This window comes from Pleurodeles waltl, chromosome 12 (genome assembly GCF_031143425.1).
Source record: "Pleurodeles waltl isolate 20211129_DDA chromosome 12, aPleWal1.hap1.20221129, whole genome shotgun sequence".
NCBI lineage: Eukaryota > Metazoa > Chordata > Amphibia > Caudata > Salamandridae > Pleurodeles > Pleurodeles waltl.
Genome location: NC_090451.1, coordinates 209,251,317 through 209,272,050, shown reverse-complemented (window position 1 = coordinate 209,272,050; position 20,734 = coordinate 209,251,317). Strand labels below are relative to the sequence as shown.

The 20,734-nt window shown below is 44.7% G+C and overlaps 1 protein-coding gene across 2 annotated transcripts in view; it reads right to left on the bottom strand.

The window, feature by feature from the left end:
• CPNE7 (copine 7) overlaps nucleotides 1-20,734 on the bottom strand; it is a 606,098-nt gene that overhangs the window by 520,735 nt on the left and 64,629 nt on the right. For both annotated transcript variants that reach the window (XM_069216819.1, XM_069216820.1), the window contains exon 2: nucleotides 18,458-19,410. In XM_069216819.1, coding sequence (XP_069072920.1) covers nucleotides 18,458-18,637 — 180 coding nt within the window. In that variant the 5' untranslated portion in view covers nucleotides 18,638-19,410. The remainder of the gene's footprint in view (nucleotides 1-18,457; nucleotides 19,411-20,734) is intronic.

Here is a 20,734-nt window from a genome sequence, read left to right as displayed (position 1 = left end):
TCTCTTTTTCCAATCACCCTTCTCTTTTTCTGACTCAGTCTCCTCTCTCTTTGCACTCGTTCGCCTTTCTTTCTCTACTATGCCTTTCTTTCATTCTCTCCCTCACTCAACTGCTTCTTCTCTTCACTTCTAAAACTTCAATCTCTCTTCCTCAGTCTCTTTGCCTGACCCTCCTGTCTCCCTCACACATTCTTACCTATCTCATGCCCTCTCTCTCTGCTTCAACACCCCTTCTGTGAAACACCAATTCCTCTCTCTCCATCTCAACCCTGACTCTCTCCACCTCACCATCTTCTGTCAGCCTCACCGTCACTGCTGCTGCCTATGGGGTAATACCTTTGTGTATTTAAAGAAAGCTTGAGCTGTTTCTGCACAAGCGATTGTGCTTTAATTGGTGTGCATAAATGGACTTTGGAATCTTGCTGCCCCACACCTGTTCTCCATGGATAGATCTAAATATTTCAAAAATCAGCAGCACCAAGGCCTGGACTATACAGTGTGTGTATGCAGAAGATCTGGAAAGACCTGGGGGACCTGCAAATTTGAATGCGATTGTAAAGGGCTGTGTGATTTTTGTCCATTTACTTCAAATAAATATTATAATAATTGAAAGAGCAATCAAATGTGGCAACTGGCTAAACATCATATGCACGCCTGTTTGCTCCTTTAGCTGCCCACTGTGCCAAGAGCATTGAAATTGAGGATTAAAACTTGAATTGTAATTTGATGATTAATTTTTCAACCAATATTGAACTGTCAGTCCTTTGAGTAGAAAGTATTTTAAGGGGAACAATGTGGAAATGTATAGCTCATGTGTGTGCCTCTAGCCTGAACAGTATATTATAAATTGTGACTGACAAATCCCCTCCTCTTCTTTTCTCCCTCTAGTCTCTTCTATTCCATCACATTCACCACCAATTATCCTCCTCCCCCTTTTGTTCCTCCACTTGCCTCTCATCACTCCTTCTCTGCCCCAACACAATTTAGTGTTTACTCACACCGCTCCTCTCTGATTACTTTCCTTTTTTCATCATCCTAATCCTTTATCAGCCTCATCCACCACCTTTGCCCTTTCCCACTGGACTCTCTCTATTCACCTCTCACCCCTTTCTCAGTTCAGATCTATCAATCACTCTAGTCACATCACCCACTTTGCTCATTGTTCTCCTGCTATATGCTTATTAATTAATCTCTAACATATCTTAAGCACATTCTCTACCTTATGAGACACATCACTCTCCTACTCCTCTCTAATCAGTCCTTTCGTCATATTTTTCTCACCCCTTCTACTCACCACTTTACTCTTCTTTCATCTACCTCTTGTCTTACCATCGTTTGTTATCCTTCCTTTTTTCCCCTACCCTCATCTTTTCTATCCTCAGACTCCCCTCTAATTAATCTCTGTACCATTCCCATCACCATTTCCTCTTGTCAAGAACCTAGAATTTTTGATTAAGTTTGCTGCCCTATAGAACCACAGTGGTGGAAGCTGTGGATGTAGGTTTTTCAGGACTTCTGATGAAAAGACACCATCACATCCATAGCTGTGAGTTAATTGATAGTTAATGAATCAGTGGTCTAAGTGGGTTTTGTGCTCAGCTTTTCAAATTGTGCCAAAACAATTATTTACAGCTCATATGTCTATTGCTTATCAGAACTCATGGACTGCTAGAAGCTCAGGATTTTTATATTGATGCAGGGCATACAATTTTTACACCTACTACTGTCCCAATCTTTAGTCAAGAATGAAAAGGCTGAATAGCAATATTTTAACTCAGCAGATTGTAGGAACATCTTAGCAGTAAGTGCATTAGTCCACTATAATATCTTACTGCTTTACGACTGAGGGTTTACAGTAGCCCTAAAATCCATTTCTAGCCATGTGCTTTAAAGAAATAATTTGTTGGGAGAGAATAAATGCACAGTTCCCTGTGCCCTAAAGGGTTCAGTCTCTGCCTTAAGGTCCTTCAACTTATGTTAGATTCAACTATTACCCATGGAGATTTGGAGTAGGCAGGACAGTGGCAGGACATGTTGTCAGCACTGACACAGAATGGTTGCCAATACTGTTCTTTGTATAACAGGATCTTGCACTGCCCGTGCCCATTTTGTATCTGGGTTATGTTACTGAAACTTGGAAAAATCTTTTCAATTCAGAAAAGTGAAAATGTGTGGCATAGGCAGTGATTTCTTTCATATAGCGCAACAAGTTAATCACTTGCTAGAAATGAGGTTTCTGGTTGGCTAGGGTATGCACCTCAGCCAGGCAGAACTTACCCACTCTAGTCAGGGCAAGGGAGTTACACGTCCAAGATAACCCCTGCTCACCCACTTGGTAGCTTGGCACGAGCAGTCAGGCTTATCCCAGAGGCAATGTGTAAGGCGTTTGCACAACACACAACACACGTGATGCAAAATCCCCACCACAAAGGAAACACAACACCAGAGTATGTGAAAATATACTGTATTGTACACAACACAATTATAAGACCAAATATCACATATCAATACTATCCTGCTACCTTAGCAGTTGTCAGAACATTACACATTAGTTACTCTGCAAACGAGCAGTAGTCACACCCAACACACAGGTTACTTAGTATTCTGCAGCATAAGCAGTAGTCAGGAAAACATGTTATTACACCAAAGCACTTGTCATAAGAATATCATACAATGTCCATAAAAGGAACATTAGAAAACATATGGCAAGTTAGAAAACATATTAGCATGTCATGCCCATAACAGGAACATTTTCATAACCAAATCAATAAAAGTCTGTAGAAAGAACTTTGGATTGTAGCTATATTGGTCCTTTAAACAGTACCTGGTTGGATGAAGGCACCTCCAGTGCCTAGAAGATGAACAATGGGGCCCCCGGCGCTCCTATGCGCAAAACGGGAGCCTCCCTTATCCTCTGGGGTCAGAGGAGGGCACATGCACCTCCTCTCTCTTATAGACAGGCCCCTTCGGGGACCGTGACTACTGGGGTCCCCCGGGCCTCAACTGGCCCTCACAGGGGAGCCAAAGCCAGCAAAACCAACTTAGGGCAGGAGGGGGGCGCCACGCACCCCCTCCGGTTTAATGACAGGCTCCTCGGGGGCCCACAATCTCTGGGGGCCCCCCACGGGCCTCCACTGGCTCTTCCACCAAAGGGGGGCCACAATAATGCCCGTTATAACTAGCAGCCGAAAAGGAGCATCCTGCTCCTAACGCAGAGGCTAGGGGGAAGGTGGCACTCCCCGCGCCTTCCCTGGTCCTGCCTGAAGCCACAAGAAGATCAGACCCCCTCCTGGGGCCCAAGCAGACACTCGCCCGCACCCGATGCGGTGCGCGAGTGTTCTTCCAGCATCCCGGGCCACCGCGGTGATCTTCTCAAAGATCGGAGGTGGCTAGTGCCCAGGGGGCGCACGGTACCCCGGGGGCACTGAAGAGTGCGTGAGGCTCGCATTCTGTAAATATCAGACGCCCGGGCTGCGGCGGTGATTCGGGGAATCAAAAAGAGCGCTTTTCAAAGCACCAAAACCATTCTTGAAGCCAGGGCTGCAGCGGTGATCATTTTTAAAGGGGCACAATGCAGCAAGGAGCCTATGAGCTCCCAAGGCTCCAAAAGCGCGCTGCAATCAGCGCTATGGCAGCCGCAACCATGGAGAAGCACCCCTCATGAAGAAATGGATACAGGAGTCAGGGGCCACAGCTTCCTGCACCCTGGGGAGCAGAATCTTAAGACAAGGTCCTCAGGTGGAGGGCCCAGCTACAGGCCAGCACAAGGGAAAGGCAGCAAGTGGCAAGTCCTTCACAGTGACCAGGCAGGTCACAGGTCAGGACAGCAGCAGCAGTCCATGGCGGTTCCTGGTAAGTCCTTTCAGCCTTTGGTGTCCAGTTCCAAGATGATTCCAAGAGTCTCCAAATTGTGGGGAAAATTCCCCTATACTATATCAGTCCTTATAATGTTTTGCAATGGTAGGGAGAGGAGGTTCCAGCCAGTTACAACTGGTTCTGGGAGTACCCCCTCTCTCCTTTCAGTACAGGCTCCAAACATCAGTGGGGGGTTAACGACCCTATTGTGTGAGGCCAGGGCACAGCCTTTACAAATCTAAAGCCCAGGAAGACTATTCAGTATTCAGTATGCAGATGCATCTCTGTGACACCTCCACCCTCCCTGTGTACAGGCTGTCTGAAAAGTATGCACAAAGCCCCAACTGTCACTGCCCAGACGTGGATTGGAGTCAAGCTGCAAAACACCAGAGTCATAAGCACAGATAAATGTGCACTTTCTAGAAGTGGCATTTCTGTGATAGTAATAAAAAATACACCCACACCAGTAAGCAGCATTTATTATCACCATCACAACCATACCAAACACGCCTACGCTACCCCTCATAAATCAGACAATACCCCTTACACATATATGAGAAGGCAGCACTCACAGCAGTGAGACACCAAGTTAGGCTGTTTGTCACTACCAGGACAGGCCATGCAATATGGCACATGTCCTGCCTTTCTACATACATAGCACCCTGCCCATAAGGCTAGCTAGGGACTACCTTAGGAGTGACTTACATGTAGTAAAAGGGGAGTTCTGGGCCTGGCAAGTACGTTTAGATGCCAGGTCCCTGTGGCAGAAAACTGCGCACACAGGCCCTGCGCTAGCAGGCCTGAGACAGGTTTGAAAGTCTACTTCAGTGGGTGGCTCAAGCAGCGCTGCAGGCCCACTAGTAGTATTTAATTTACAGGCCCTGGGTATAGAGATACCACTGTACAAGGGACTTATAGGTAAATTAAATATGCCAATTAGGTATAAGCCAATCATACCAACTTTAGATGGGAGAGCACCTGCACTTTAGCACTGGTCAGCAGTGATAAAGTGCTCAGGGTCCTAGAGCCAACAGCGAGAGGTCAGAAAAAAAATAGGAGGAAGGAGGCAAAAAGACTGGGGATGACCCTGCAAAAGCAAAAAGTCCAACATCACTCAATCAGTTTTTTTAAAGCACAACTACTCACCCGTGAGGGTCTCAAGGTGCTGGTGGTGGGTCTGGGCCTCATTCGAACAGCCATGTTTTGAGGTTCTTCCTGAAGATGGTGAAAAATGGGCTTTGTCTGAGGTGTGTGGGCAGGTTGTTCCAGCTCTTAGCTGTGAGGTATGCAAAAGATCTTTCTGCAGGTTGGTTTTCCGGATACATGGGATGGAAGCTAGCGCCTGCTGGGAGGGGCAGAGGGGTCTGACAGGGTCATGGATGGAGATGCAATGGTTCAGGTAGGTTTGTCCGATGTTGTTCAGGGCCTTGTAGGTGTGGATGAGTAGTTTGATTTTGATTCGCTTTTCAACTGGGAGCCAATGGAGGGTCCTCAGGTTTTGGGAGATGTGATCTTGGCAGGGGAGGTTCAGGATGACTCTTGTGGCAGCGTTTTGGATGAGTTGTAGTTTCCCGATGTTCTTTGTTGTGGTGCCGGCATAGAGTGCGTTGCTGTAGTCAAGCTTGCTAGTGACTAGGGCGTGGGTGATTATTTTGCGACAGTCGACCGGGTCCATTTGAAGATTTTGCGGAGCTGGCAGAGGATGTGCCAGCAGGAAGAGGTGACTACGTTTAACTGTTGTGTCACAGCAGGAAGAAACTAAAACTAGAACCACTACTAAACAATATATTGATTGTATGCTTATTTCCAATTACTTTTTTTAGGATGTCAAAATCCTTTTAGATTGTTTCTGCCGTGTTCAGGGCCAACTGTAACTGCTTGGCAAGGGAGGACCACATAATGCGGCAAGGTGTACTAAATTATGTAACAAGAAAATACAAATTATGTGGCCTAATGAGGAATATTTTGAAGCAGTATTCACCATTTTAAAATTTTTACACGTTAATTGTGTGGACAAATATTTCCCCTTACTAATATCAATTTAACATCTAAATACAGCAATCTGCAACAAAGAAGTGAGTTGCCTGTTCATGACAAAAAGCCTGCTACTGCATGGCAGCACATGTGGTAGGGTTTTGATCTGTTTGAACTAGAATTTTTTTTTAGTTAAAATCAGCGAATTATTGGCAGTATGTGGCAAATGCTGCCAATCCATAATCACGCAGAAATCACCCCATCTGCAGAATCACAACATTTATGTGACTCTGGCCATATGCCATCTATTAAGCATAGTGTAATTGGAGCTTGCAGCCCACTTTTAATATAACAGACATGTTGCTGCTATGCTTGCTTTTCACGTGTGCATTTAAACAGCCACCACCCCATGGACGTCACACCTATCCCAGGAACTTCGGATAGTCCACTGCATTTACCAATTAGGTTCACAAAGCGAGGCTGCAGGCCCACGTGAATCATTAGGAAAAGAAACAAAATATATTTTTGTACTTTCAAATGGAACTTGGGAGAGCCAGGGGGCTACCTTGGGTGGGCCTGGCCTACCTGGACCGCCTGGTGGAATCTGGCCTGAATCTTCTCGACCTTTACCTAGCGTATGATACAATGAACCACAACAATCTTTTACAGGTTTTAGAACACAGAATGGGGCTGTCAGGAAATGTCCTCAAGCGGTTCACCCCATTTCTTTAAAATCACTCGCACAAAAAAACTTTATTACATGATCACTAAATAGATTTAAAATCTCTTACAGATACAGCGTTTCTTCCACAGTCCTCAATCTCTATTTGGAAGCACTGCTGGAGATCCTCAAACAAGCAATCCTTGAGTACTAAGCTCTACCTGAAGATTTCCTCACTGAAGGATATCTCAGACTTAATGACACACTAGTAAAAACCCAATCCCAGTTGACATGAAACTACCTCAACATGAAGTCCCTAAAAACAGAATTCCTACTCATCTCCCCACTCAACACCTCCCCCTGCCATTCAAGAATAGATCAATCATCTCAGCGTTATAGAATGTCAACCCGTTATCATCAAATCAACACAATCACTTGAGATAACCATTGATAAGAACCTCAACGTGCATGAACACATTGTTTTACCAACACGCAGTGTGCTTTTCTATCTCAACCTCCTCAAGAAGATGAAACCATTTCTCCCAACAACTGACTTAGAAATGGCAGTTCAATCCCTAGTCTTATACAGACTGGGCTATGGGAGGGCAACACTAACAGGTTTACCAAAATCAAGAATTGAACCACACAAGTCAACACTCAATGCCTCAGCGAGACTGATAACAGGTTCGAGACGTTTCAACCATACCACACCCTCGCTCCGGTCTCTACATTGGCTCCCCTTCAAAGCCAAAATCCAAATGAAAACAGCTTGCCTGACTTACAAAGTTCTGCACTATGATTCACTGTTGTACCTAGCAGAAAAAATCACAATCTCAGAAGAAAACCACTACCTTTTGGGACACTAATTTCCTTCTGATGAAACCTCGGAGATTCAAGAAAAAGAAGACCTAAGCAGACACCTTCTCTGGATTTGCCCTGAGAATATGGAACTCCTTCCCATGAGAGCTTTGGGCATGCCCATCAACCATCACTATCAAGAACGAGGTTAAAAGGCTTTTACTAAAGAGTTACACTCCATAATAGCCCAGACCAGGATGGATGCCGTGACAGCTTGATACATTGCACCTACATACAACATTTGTTTTATTGCTGATGGACCATAGCCAGCAGAGCTTGGGGAGAGGATGATCTTAATGTTTTGTTCTTTTTGTAGTCCATGGTACTAGACGGAATGAAACAAATAATACTGTTTTTCTGTTTAGCTCTCTGACACTAAGTTGCTATATAACAATGGTTTCTCTGTGCATAGTACTTTGAGGGTCAAGTGTGCTCTATATATAACTCTACAAATAAAAATCAAATAAAATGAGCCTCTTTTAAGTCCTTCTGTTTTTAAAAAGTATTGTTTTTATCAGTACAAACCTGCACATACACAAATGGTGGCGTGTGAAGACAATAAAACAGTTTCTAGCAGATAACCTCAAGATGTCATTAGAAAAAGGCTCTTTTTGCCAATGCTGTGTCGCATAGTGCACAGAATGTGATTATTTCTGATTCAAAGAAGGCAGGAGCATTAGACTCAGGAAATGGCACTCCAAGAGCACTTCTTTAGAGTGTCTATATTTATTTGTATGTATGTGCAAAATTGGTACTAATGCACACATAACAATAAACCAACAAACCAATAAACAAGAGAGTGGAATACAAAGTGAACATGCCTCTATATTTGCTGTTTGAAAGGTGGTTGAGGTTTGACATTTACTTGTGGTCATGGTGCTCCTTGAAGAGATATATATGTCTTAAGATCCCTTTGGAACCTGTCTGATCGGCATCAGGATGATGTCCCAGATCCTCGGTCCGTAGCATGAGACATTAAACACCACTGAACAGGGTGTTGCCTACACCGAGATGACCAGTGCTTGGACACATGTGAAGCCTGGTTCAGATGGAAATGCCTTGACTCTGTGGTGCAGCAGAGATATCAAGGGGCATATTTACAAGAAAGTGGTGCATCATGGATGACGCGCCACTTTTCTTGCCCCGCCCTCCCGGCATCTAATGACACCATGGTTGTGCTGTATTTACAATACGGAGCACCATGACAGTTGTTAGCACAATAGCATCAATATTTTTGATGTTATTGTGGTGCTTTGCTACACTAGAGTCAAAAATGTTGTCGCTAGTGCATCAAAGCACAGAGGCCCGTTGAAAATAATAGTGCATCATTTTACCACCTGCTATGAGCTAGGAAATGTTGTTAGTTTCACTGTGCCATTTTTTCGGGCCTCCCAGCGTCGGAACACCCCCATTGTATACATTATGCCTGGCGCAGGCATAATGTGGCGCAAGGGGTCACAAAGTGGCGCAATGCAAGCATTGGGCCACTTTGTAAATGTGGCGCATCGGAAATACCTACCTAACGCCACATTAGCGTAAAAAAAATAATGCTAATGTGGCACAAGGAGGTGCAAGGGGCTTGTAAATATGCCCCCTAGTACCATGGAATCCGTGCCTATTTAGGAGAGTCATGGTCTCAAACTGAGGTTGGTGCCAATGCACAATTTTATGGATTAGGTGCTATTTCATGGATCTGAAACTCAGCTGTCAAAATAAGACTACATCAAGTGATCAAAGGCTACCCTCTGATCCAGCAAGCCTCAATCAAAGGAAATAACTGAAACTATAACTTTACATTTCAAGCAAAATGTAAATGTGTGGCGTGTGCTGGACTCACCTCTGTTGAGCAACAGTCCAAGATTTGATAAATGATTTTATAGGCATACTTTTAGATTTGTGCATTTTGTTTTAAAACAAGTTTGTTCTTCATGTATGCACGTCTGCTGTGTATGCAATTCGTGTGTCCAAATTAGGAAAAACTGAAACATTTTGGCTAAAATCACAAAAACACCTAACCCACGGCGTAATACAAAACCTATGAAATGTTTCTGGCGAAAAACTCACACAATGGTAAACAGGAAAATACATAATAGGAAACGGAGAACCGAGATGTACGTTCTTGAGATAGAAGACCATGGAACACATGCGGTACTGGGCTTTTAATTTCTTCACAGCACATGAAAAGATCCACATGGAAGGACATTTTTATTAGGAATTAACTGGAGAATAAAACCTCTTGGACTCCGCCTCCAACATACTATTTAAATGGGTGGATACCTTTACCAGTCACATAAAACAGCGTTTCCTACAGTGCAGCGTGCAGTCACAGCTTTATGCGTTATGTAATCTCCATATTCCACAGGTATAAGTACTTGCTTATTTTTTAAGACCTACCGGTTAAATTAAGGGTGCTTGCCTTCAGCTTGTGGATGTGGGTTCAGCTTCAGGTGAGCTGGGTGGTGGATGATTGTACTCCTATTGAACACATCTGTGTGCCTGCATGCACCTGTGCTTCGCTGTTTCTCAATGCCTTTCATCAACGTTTTATTATGGTATGGTGTGCAGGTCAATACATAGGGGGTCATTCCGACCCCGGCGATCAAGGACCGCCGGGGCCGGGGATGCGGGAGCACCGCCAACAGGCTGGCGGTGCTCCTCAGGACATTCTGACCGCAGCGGTTCAGCCGCGGTCAGAATAGGAAAACCGGCGGTCTCCCGCCGGTTTTCCGCTGTCCTGCAGAATCCTCCATGGCGGTGCAGCTTGCTGCGCCGCCATGGGGATTCTGACACCCCATACCGCCATCGACCCGCCAGGAACAGGATGGCGGTATGGGGTGTTGTGGGGCCACTGGGGGCCCCTGCAGTGCCCATGCCAATGGCATGGGCACTGCAGGGGCCCCCGTAAGAGGGCCCCACTTTGTATTTCAGTGTCTGCTTTGCAGACACTGAAATACGCGACGGGTGCCACTGCACCCATCGCACATACCCACTCCGCCGGCTCCCTCCAGGCGGGCGGCTCCGGCCGCCCGCGGGGGTCAGAATGACCCCCATAGTGAATTGTCAAGGACTGTGATTTTATTGTGCTTGTTATGTGAGGGGAGGGTCATGACTAGCAAAGAGGAGAAGCCTTGAGTGGGTTCTGACGCCCCTCCATTCGCACAACAATTCTAATGAAAAGCATTTTCCCGTCTATGCATTTGCACATATGGAGATTTTTTTTTATATTTAATTTATTTACCAAAGTCAGGCTACAAGGGATTACATTTATACAGTGAAGTAAAATCGCAATGAAGAGGCCTAATGACCATTGGATTTGTTTTCCTAGGTGAATTATTGCAGCATGCAATCTGTGAGGTAATAAACAGTTTTTAATTCGTAGTATTGTGATAATACACCTGTCATTCTGTACACGTATCATCAATAGAATACAAAATTAAAATAATAACATATTATTGTGCCACATTTTTCATTTTTTACACACACACACATTTAAACAAATAGATACATAGACAGACACACCCGATGGCGGTGAAAACAAAGGTGCTCCAATAACTCATCTTATTTGGAGCAACTGTACTAATAAATGTACATTCACACATTTTGTGCTACAGTGTGAAAGTCTAATTCTAGTTTAATTGCAAAGTGCCATAGCGCCATATTATACTCTGCACGTGTGTGTGTGTGTGTGTGTTTGTGTGCAGTGCAATATATTATTGCCATTGTTAAGCGTGGGAAAGGGCCATGACTCATTAGATGCCCCTTCCCTCCACTGACAATGAAAATAAATAGTAAATTTTCATGCTGTGCAACTTCTTATTTCGTTTACGCCCGACATTTTTTTTTTTAATGCTTATTCTTTTTAAAACATATAGGCCCATATTTATGAAAAATGGCGCACAACTTCGCTATGCAGTGGTGCATCATTTTCCTTAACGCCATTCCCTAACACCATCCGTGCACCATATTTATAAAATTACGCACGATGGCGCTAAGTAATGGCTAGCATCTCAAAAAAAGATGCTATCCGGTGAGGGATGGCGTATGGGGAAATGGCGCTAGTGGGTCAGAAATGATGCTAGGCTGGTTAGCGGAAAAATATCTGCCGCTAGTCAGTATATCGTCATTTTTTGACACACAAGCAGCCCAAAAATGGCTCCTGTCTAAGTATAGATAGGAGTCATTACCCCTAGCCCAATGGCTACCACAGGGGACCAGTGCCCCTGGGCAAGCCCTACATACCCAGTGCCAGGCAGGGGGCCCTATGTAAGGGGCCCCCAATGGCACACCACATACACAAACACTTACCTGCAACTTACCTGGGATTTGCTCCCTCTTCCTGTACTGTCCCTGTGGTGTGGGTGGTGGTGCTGCTTGGGCTTGGTCTGGGCATCTTTGTGCCCATTCCATGGTGTTTCCACATGGAAATGGGCCTACCTGCACTTTAACACCTGTTCTGACCAGGCTTTAAATAATTGCGCTAAATGGGCTTAGCACCACCATTTTGGCCCACCTCCCAGTTGCACGTAGTTTCTGCATCAGGAGTTAAATATAGCGCTGGGGGGCTAGCGTCATTTTTAGGAAGGGAACGCCTACCTTCCATCTCATTAGAGCAAGGTGGATTGGCGCTTCCTAAAAATGGAGCTAACTCCAAAACGTTGACGCTAGACAGGTATAAATTTGGAGTTAACTTAACGCTGCTTTAGCGCCAAAATAAATGGCGCTAAGGTGACGCAAACCTTCCATAGACATGGGCCATAATTCACTAAAACCACAATCACTTTGAAGATGCCTCTGGAAACGTTAGCTCAGCTATGGCAATAAAATGAAATTTGACCTTTGCACTGTAGTGATAAATAGGTGAATTTGTGTTTATTACTACTGTTGCTCAAAATAATGTGTTGTTGGGCCACACACACACAAACACAAACATACACACACACATATATATAAATATATATATATATATGTACCTAGTGGCAGTCGCCAAAAAGTAGTTGTAGTTAGGGCCACGTTTCCAGAGAAATAGCGTTTTTGACTTGCCTATATCTTTGGCATCATTTGACAAATCTCACAAAATTTCCCCCAAACAAGTGCCTGGGTGATTCTTGTTGTGCACGGAAAGTTCCAGGATGATCCGTCAAGCAGGGGCTGATAAAAAGGGGGTGTAAAAAACGTGTTGCATGTTAACTCCCATAGGACCTTTGAATATGACTACAGCCTGAACCACTGGACTGAATTACACCAAATTTGGCAGAAAGCTAGCTTTCTGTATGCAGATTATGCTTTCACTTATTTGGTGTAAATCCGTGCAGTCGTTTTTGAGATATTGAAGGGAAAATAAATTTGTATCTGTACGGCTGTAGTTCCTTCGCGAAATGAATTTCTTAATAATGAAAAGCTCTTGCAGGGAAATGCACAGCTCTGATTGGCTGCCAAAACTTCAACCAGGAAATGTTGGCAGCCATCTTGGGACTCGGCCTCAGCCAATCCCCCAACAAAAAAAAGACAAAAAATACCATAAAAAAGGAAAAGGAAAAAGGAATAGGAGCCTGGAGAGAGACAAGCTGATCCCATATCTCTGGTGCTGAGGTCCCAGAGGATCCCCACCAGAGCAAAAAAAAAACACTTTAAAAAATACAAATGACCATGATTTAGCAACGTAGTCGCACATTCACTGTAATAAGGTTTTAAAAAAACAGGCACTGTCCTTCGCACTTGTTTTTAAGGTCGAGCCCACAAAGTGCTCTGTTCCTGGTGTAATCTCTCTGTGGGCTTTTAACCACGCCATCGCTTTGGTTGGTTCGTGGTTTTGCCTTTTAAAATTCGCTTGATTTAATTAGTGAAAGGCATGCACACGTCATGCCTTTTCCAGTGTTTAGCCCTCCTTGAGCGCACCGGCCAACTACTGAAAACATACGAGGCTTCATGTTTTCCGTATGGTTTCTGGACTCATTTTTATCTTTACTTCGTAGGCAGCGTGATCTTGCTGGGCAGTAATCGAGCGCTTTGCATGACATTGACCCTGTTAAATGGATAATTACACTTTTGCTGGTTACATGGATAATTGCACTTTTGCCGATATGTTTCACTGCAAGCGAACTTCTGTTTCCTTTTGTGTGTCTGCTTCGCGCTCATGCTCATGGTGGCCGTTGGCTCGCTTATGTGAAACTGTTTTACTTTTCAGTTTATGTGGCAAGAAAAGTTTGGTTAGGAGTTTAAAATGCTAATAGCTCTAACTCAAGCAAATGCGAGACCAATTGCATTGCAAATGCTTGTTTAATAAGCCAAGTCACGGTGGCATGGAAAATATAAGGAGGGGGACATCTGGGTCCCCCTCCAGGGCTTATATTTGCGCCAGGGACTGCCACTTCCATGGGACTTTGTTCCTATTGGGTGAGGAGGAGCCTCTCATACCCCAGGGAACACCACCTCGTAGCGGGCAAAATGCCATAACTAATATAAGGGGTCCTGGGGACCTACCCATGGCTTTCTTGAGTATATGCAGAAGAGGCAAGTGGCCCCCGCAGCACTGGGGACCTCACCTCCCTGGGGCTTTTTTGAGTAGATGCTGTGGGGCAGTACAGCCCCCTCTCAGCACCGGGGTCTGCTTCCTCCCCAGGGCTTCATTGGAAGTCAGTGTGGGGGCCGCCGCAGCCCTGGGTAGCCACCTCTCCGGGGCTTGATTGTAATTTAGTGTGGGGGGGCCGCTCAGTGCCACCTCCCTGGTGCAGAATAGTAGATTGATGTGGGGGCTAAGTGACCCCCGGCAGCCTCAGGGACCGCCACCTTCCTGAGGCTTGATTGTAAATCTGTGTGGGGGGCCATGCAGCCCCCCACCCCACTGCCCTGCGGACTGCCACCTCCCCAAGGCAGAATAGTAAATTGATGTGGGGTGTCATGCCACCCCCCGCAGGCCCAGGGACCCCACCTCCCCGTGACTTGATTGTAATTCTGTGCAGAGGAGAAACACGCCCCCGCGCCCCGGGGGCCACCACCTCCCCAGGGCTAAATTGTAAAGTCGGAGGAGGGCTGCGCTGCCCCCGCTTGTGGAGCCTACAATGGCCCTGGGGACTGCCACTCCTCAGCGCCAGCTCCTGCTATGTACCATGGTCCCCACCCCTGGGACATAGCTGTTTGCTGTGACTTGGTGGGAGCTTTAATAGCTCCCACCAAGTCAGAGCAAACACTCCACTTGCAGTGAGAGAGAGCTGTTAAACAGCTCTCCCTCACTCTGAGCAGAGGTTTCCTCGATTTCTCTGCCCGCGGAGATGCATGCAGGGAAACAGAAGAAACATTGTCTCACAGAAAGAAAGCTGCTTTTGCAGCTCCCTCTCTGTGACATCAATGGCGGTTCCCACAGGAGGTGGGGAGCTGGCTGTCACCCAGGTCACATGGTGGGCCCCGGGGGATGGGGTCCTCAGGAACAAGATCAGCCTGGGAAGGGGGGATGTGCTGCCTCCCACCCCCAAAAAATGTAAATGTTTGGGTGGAACTTGGGGGATGGGGTCCCTAGGGCCGAGATCTACCTGGAGACGGGGCTGCGTGTCCCCCTACCCCAAAAAATAAAATGTTTAGGCTGGGCTTCAAGGGATGGGGTCCCTGGGGAAAAGATCAGCCCCCCTCAACCCAAACAAAAAAAATTATAAGGCTGGCCCCAGGCGCATGGGGTCTGCGGGGCCGAGATCAGCCTGGGAAGAGAGGCCATGTGGCCCCCCTCACACAAAGAAATTAATATATTAATGTCAGGCAAGGGGTGATGGGGTCCCTGGGCCCGAAATCAGCCAGGGGAGGGGGTACACATGATCCCCTCCGCCCCAGATTTTTTTTTTTTAGGAGGCCAGGTCCTGGGGTCTCTGGGACTGAAATTAGCCAGGGGAAGGGAGCCACGCAGACCTGCGGTCAGCTCTGGCTGTGCATGGCCAAAGGCCGTGCACAGCGTGGGGTTGGGCTCAGGGGCTCGCTTCAGGTCAGGCCCTGAGGCCAACCCCACTGCACACTGCAGAAGGACTTGCGCGGCGTAAGGTTGGGTGTTTATAGGGGGTTGGTCACATTGCCTGGCTACAGGTCAAGCCCTGCGGCTAAGCTCTGGTGTGTATGGTCAAAGGCTGTGCGCAGCAGTGTTTGGATCAACGTTTAGTATTGAAAATTACTTTATGTTAAAAAAACATAGAAATTCACTGACAAAACTATAATAAAGTAACTATAACTGTAACTAAGTAACTATAACTCGTGCCCTAAGGTAACTATAACTCACGCCCTTGCCATCCACTGCTAATTACCCCACAAATTACCGCTCTCATGATATCTTTGATAACATCATTAATAATATCAATGTAATATTTGCAGTAAAAGTTCTGACAAAAAAAATGCATGGCGGGGGAGCGAGTTATAGTTACCTTAGAGCATGAATTATAGTTACCTGAGATAACTCTATCTATAACAGGTGAATTTCTATGGTTTTGTACGTTTAAAATGTGAGCCTAACTGTAATGTCCCTATAACCTTTGTTTTTTCAGTGAATATATATACACACATATATATATATATAATATATATGTATAAATATACAATGGTATACATATATATATATATATATATATATATATATATATATATATATATATATAATGGTAGGTCAATGCACAGGTAGATGTGCTGCGTGCCTCAGCTTCTTGTGTGAAAGGAGCACTAGGTTTTTCTCTTTCGGCCTCAACCCCTTAATCACTGCATTTTCATAAAACGAAGCACAGCGGCTGCATGTCCACCCGTAAGAAAAATAGGGCAAGTGATACATCTCTGACAATAGCAAGGCCTATTAATAACCTGCCTCTTGGGGAGGGAAGGACTGAAGTCCGGCCAACAAAGAAGCAAACTCAATATCTTATTGATCCACTCTATATATACATATGTATATATCCCAGGTCCCTTTGAAGTCGTATTCCGGTTGCAGGTGAAAGAATTCTGAGACAGGTTGGTCAATAGGGCAATCAGAGATCATCCGAAGGGTCATTAACGCTAATAACCAGTAGTACTGGCGATGACGATGCAACTGCATAGATAGTGCTATTGTGAAATAACGTAGAGGGGAAGATATATAATTCTTACATTCAGGATTTAAGGGTCTTCGACAGCCTTTGACTCCGGAGAAGGCATCCTTGCATCAACATACCTTATAATCCGCAATTAAGAATAGCCAAGTGTGCCTTAAAAACACATTATTTCACCATTTAATTCTCTAGTTAACATTTTTACCCACCCGTGCAGTGGTTGTCAGGAAGAAAAAACAATTAGGTAAATGAAACGCACCACGTAGAACAATTCCAGTGTAAAAGGTGGTCCCTAGAGGGAAATCTCTAGAAAATAATTGGGAACAGGCTGGCACTCTATATATCACAGATGCAGAGCAATTACTAGAGGATCTGACAGGGCCCTCCCAAAGTCCCAAGATCTACTCGTGTGCAAGTCATTTTACATGACATTCAAGTTAAGAAGGAGTTTTGCCAACAAGCAAACTTCATTTTAAACCACTGATGTTTCAATCGTACCATAACCGGTTTCACATTAAGGGGTCTATGTTTTAGACAAAAAAAACAACCCTTTTTATCTAGTCCTGCTTCTCTAACCATCACCAACAATAAGCATTCCAGAATATTCCTTTCTTTGATGATGTCTTCCGAGCAGTGGTTCTTAACCAGTGGGCCGTGGACCCCATGGGATCCATGATACATATTAAGGGGGTCCGCAAATGTTTAGAAAATTAAGTAATATCAGCAGATTAAAATAGTACTTATAAATACAGAAGCACAATGTAAAACTGAGCACTTTTTAACATTCTGTAAATGTGAAGGAATTTGAAATTGTAGGCTATAAATAAGTCGGTATCATGTGCTCTATTTACTGGAGCAGCGCAAGGACGGCAAACCGTCTGTGGTATGGACCATCAGTGGCCGACAAAAGAGAGCCTGCGGCCAGAAGCAAAAAAGACAATGCAACATGGCAGAGTTTGGCACATCGCTTCCTCTTTTAGGCTTAAAAAACAAATTTAGAACAGCTACAACCACCCCATGAAAAGTAACATTTTGATTTGTCTACATTTGTTTTCAAATTAAGTAAAATATTTCTTCATTTATTTATTTGTTTGTTTCTTTATTTTTGTGCATTGTTTCAAAGTTCAAAATGTAGAAACTACTTAGGGTGAGGATCCCGGATTCCAGTAATTATTCACTGGGGTGGGAGGGGAGGTCCCTGAATTCCATTAACCAATCAGTGGGGGTCCACAGAAGTCAAAATATTGAGTCAAAAGATTAAGAATCCTTGTTCTTGCGTATTGAGTGTTATTGAGACATTACTCGTCAGGTGGCTATTGGAAGTGTTTGCAGCCTGATAGTAAGGAGTACTGCATCTATTAGGTCTCTACAGTACCTCTATGTATACACAATGGCTCATAGGAATCGGTATACAAATGGAGGCCCAGTGAACAGTTGGTGGAGTGGAAGGTGTCCAGCGTTTGGTCCATGAAGCATACAGTAATTCACCAGGTATAAAACCTATTGCCCCATTAAGGAATGGAGTGCCCCTGCCCCGGTGGCAATTGAGTACACTCTTATGTAGAGAATCATCATCTACTTGCTGCTTGATGAATGCATACAGCTGGCAATTGCAAATAAGAAATAATTAGTCTAGGGCCATTCAGTGACTCTCATAGTAAGTTTGAACTTGGGGCCTTTTTTAGATTTTGACGCACAGGATACTCCATCACAGTGGTGACAGTTATCCTGTCAACCAAAATATAAATCCCATTATTTCCTGTGGGATTTATAATTCTGTGGACGGATATCTGTCACCATTATGATGGAGTAACCCATTAGTTAAAATCGAAATGAGGGCCTTGGTAATCAAGTGAGTGATCTGGTAGGTGGGGCAGGGTCAAAGCATTTGGTTAATTCTCCCCCAGTACCCTCTTTATTCAGAGGCACTGGACTGTGTGGAAATCATTTGCAATACAGAGGATAATCTGTCCGGGTTCCACAACCTCTATTGTCGCCATGGTTGCTGTAGGAACAAACATTTCCACGAATAAATAATGAGATTGAAGAAAGAGGCACCTACCTCCATCCACTGGCCCTGGGACTGCATAAGGAGCACCACACATGGGTCTGATTTGTTCAGTGTGTCACGGTCGAGCAGGTTTTTGCAGCAGACTCGTAGCTCCACTTTCAAAACGCATGCTGAAGGGACCACCCCCAAAGGGGATTGGGTGGCCAGGTCTGAGATCTCATTGATATTCATGTTCTAATCCTAAGCCACGAGGAGAGGAAGGTAAAACAGATCTGTTTGCAACAGAACACCTTGGTTTACTGACTTGGTGTACTCAATGCTTAAAGAGCAAATGCATCAAGTATACAATTAAGATCGCTCTTAACGACAGCACAGTTCGTTCATATGCGAGACACTGGAAAACGCCTAGAGAAGAAGATGGGAGATGTGTTTTAGTAATTCTCTAGCATTTGTGTATATCCTAAAGAAAGGGTTGAGTAACAGATGGAAATCACTCCAATTAGCACCCTTCTTCTTGTTTGGCTTTGAACAATGGACCTCAAACCCGATCAACTAAACTGAACAAATTACCGCCAACTTACTGCCGATGGTCTGTCTCCCTCTTAAATTCAATTATTATTGTTGTGTTTTAGCAAATGGACTTTGTATGTCATAGCCGCACTCCAAAGGAGGTGATGAATGTCTTGGAAGAGATATTTGGAAGAATGACAACCTCAGACGTTCATGAGGGATGTCACTGGATGGGCCCTGTGTAGAGGCTTGTGTAGTCACTAAAGAGTAAAGAAACTGTAATTCGCCCAACTCTTGTGATGTTTTCTGGCAGGTGTGGCTGTAGGGGGTCTTCTCATGGAAGCTTTCCTGATGAGGCAGAGGAGAAGTCTCTGTTAAGAGTTGATGTATTGCCCTTGTCCCACAGATCTCAACGTGTTCACACTGATCTCAGTGGTGGTGGTCTGTCAGTGCCTGGATCATCTTCAACGCGATAAGGATTCCAAGGTGGTTATCTGTAAGTAGAAGAGTTTTGGGTTAGTTGAAAAGCCATACATGTGAGAAGCATCATACTTCAAAATTATTGTTATAGATCTCTTAAATGAAAATGTTATATTGTGATTAGCACTGTAATGCGATTAAACAGTTAGGCTACCGTATTCTATTGATAAGGTGTGTTATTTCTTTAGTTTGTTAACGAGATAGGACCAAAGACTAAACCACACACTGGCCCTTCCAGGCTTGCCTATCTGGTATGCCAGAGTGCCACACCATCCCGTAGGCCTGGCCAAGACTGGCTCTCCTTTCTAGTGAATTGTAAGATCTCAGGACGCACTGTCTACTGCTCACATGTGTTCGTGCCCTTTATGATTGACTTTCCTTCACCGCTTTGGAACCACAGTTCCAACTATCTTATTTTTCCCTTTCCATTGGTATCACAAGTCAGTGACAGGTTTTGGATTATTTGAAAACTACCATACTATATGTGCTGGCTCGTCTAGCATGTGCGGTATGAACTCTAAGAAGATCCATCTTTGTGCTCATGTTCTCCCATTTTTTCTTGGTTAGAACATTTGGTGTATCTGCATTTGTACAGGAAGTGGCCCGCTGAACTGGCCCGGCCAGACCCGCTTTGTTTGAAAGGATTACAATTTTTATTTTGCCAAAGTACCACAACTACCACCCTGGTAGGACAGCTCTCTCTGTGCAGGACTCTTATTTGTAGAAAGTACAGCTATGGGGAGAAGGAGTAAAGGATATTTTTGGCACACTGCCTCCCAAAATATAGTTTGTGATTTTAGATTAAATGTTGTTTTCCAACAACTCCTTCTGCAGAACCGATTTCTTCTGTGGGAAATGTAATTAAGCCTTAAATCCGCAGCCTTCAATAGTTATGTGCTAACACAGTCACATTTGAAGGCCTTAGTTATCCGGGTTTAAAAAACAGCGGTGAAGTTAACTTGCTATTACCATAAGTCTTATCACAATTTTGGAATGCAAAATACATTTTGCCTGAGCTCAGCTGAAATTCAGTCCACGAGGCATCCACATTCCTGTCTGTGACCGCCGTGGTCAGACAATGCCCAGGGTGAGAGAGTGGCTTGGTGTACCACCATTTCTAGTCGTCTAAGCATCCGCCCAGATTCAGTGGAACCAGGCACTGCTGACGTTCTGGGGTGAGTGGTGGTTCAGGTGAGGAGATTATTCTTGACATCTAGTGGGCTGAACTGGCGGGGATAGGATGGAGTTGAAAAATGTTCAGTACATTCAACTCAGGGGCAGCTTTGGTGCAACAAAATTATATTTCTGGACCAGAATCACATCACTTTGCTTCAAATC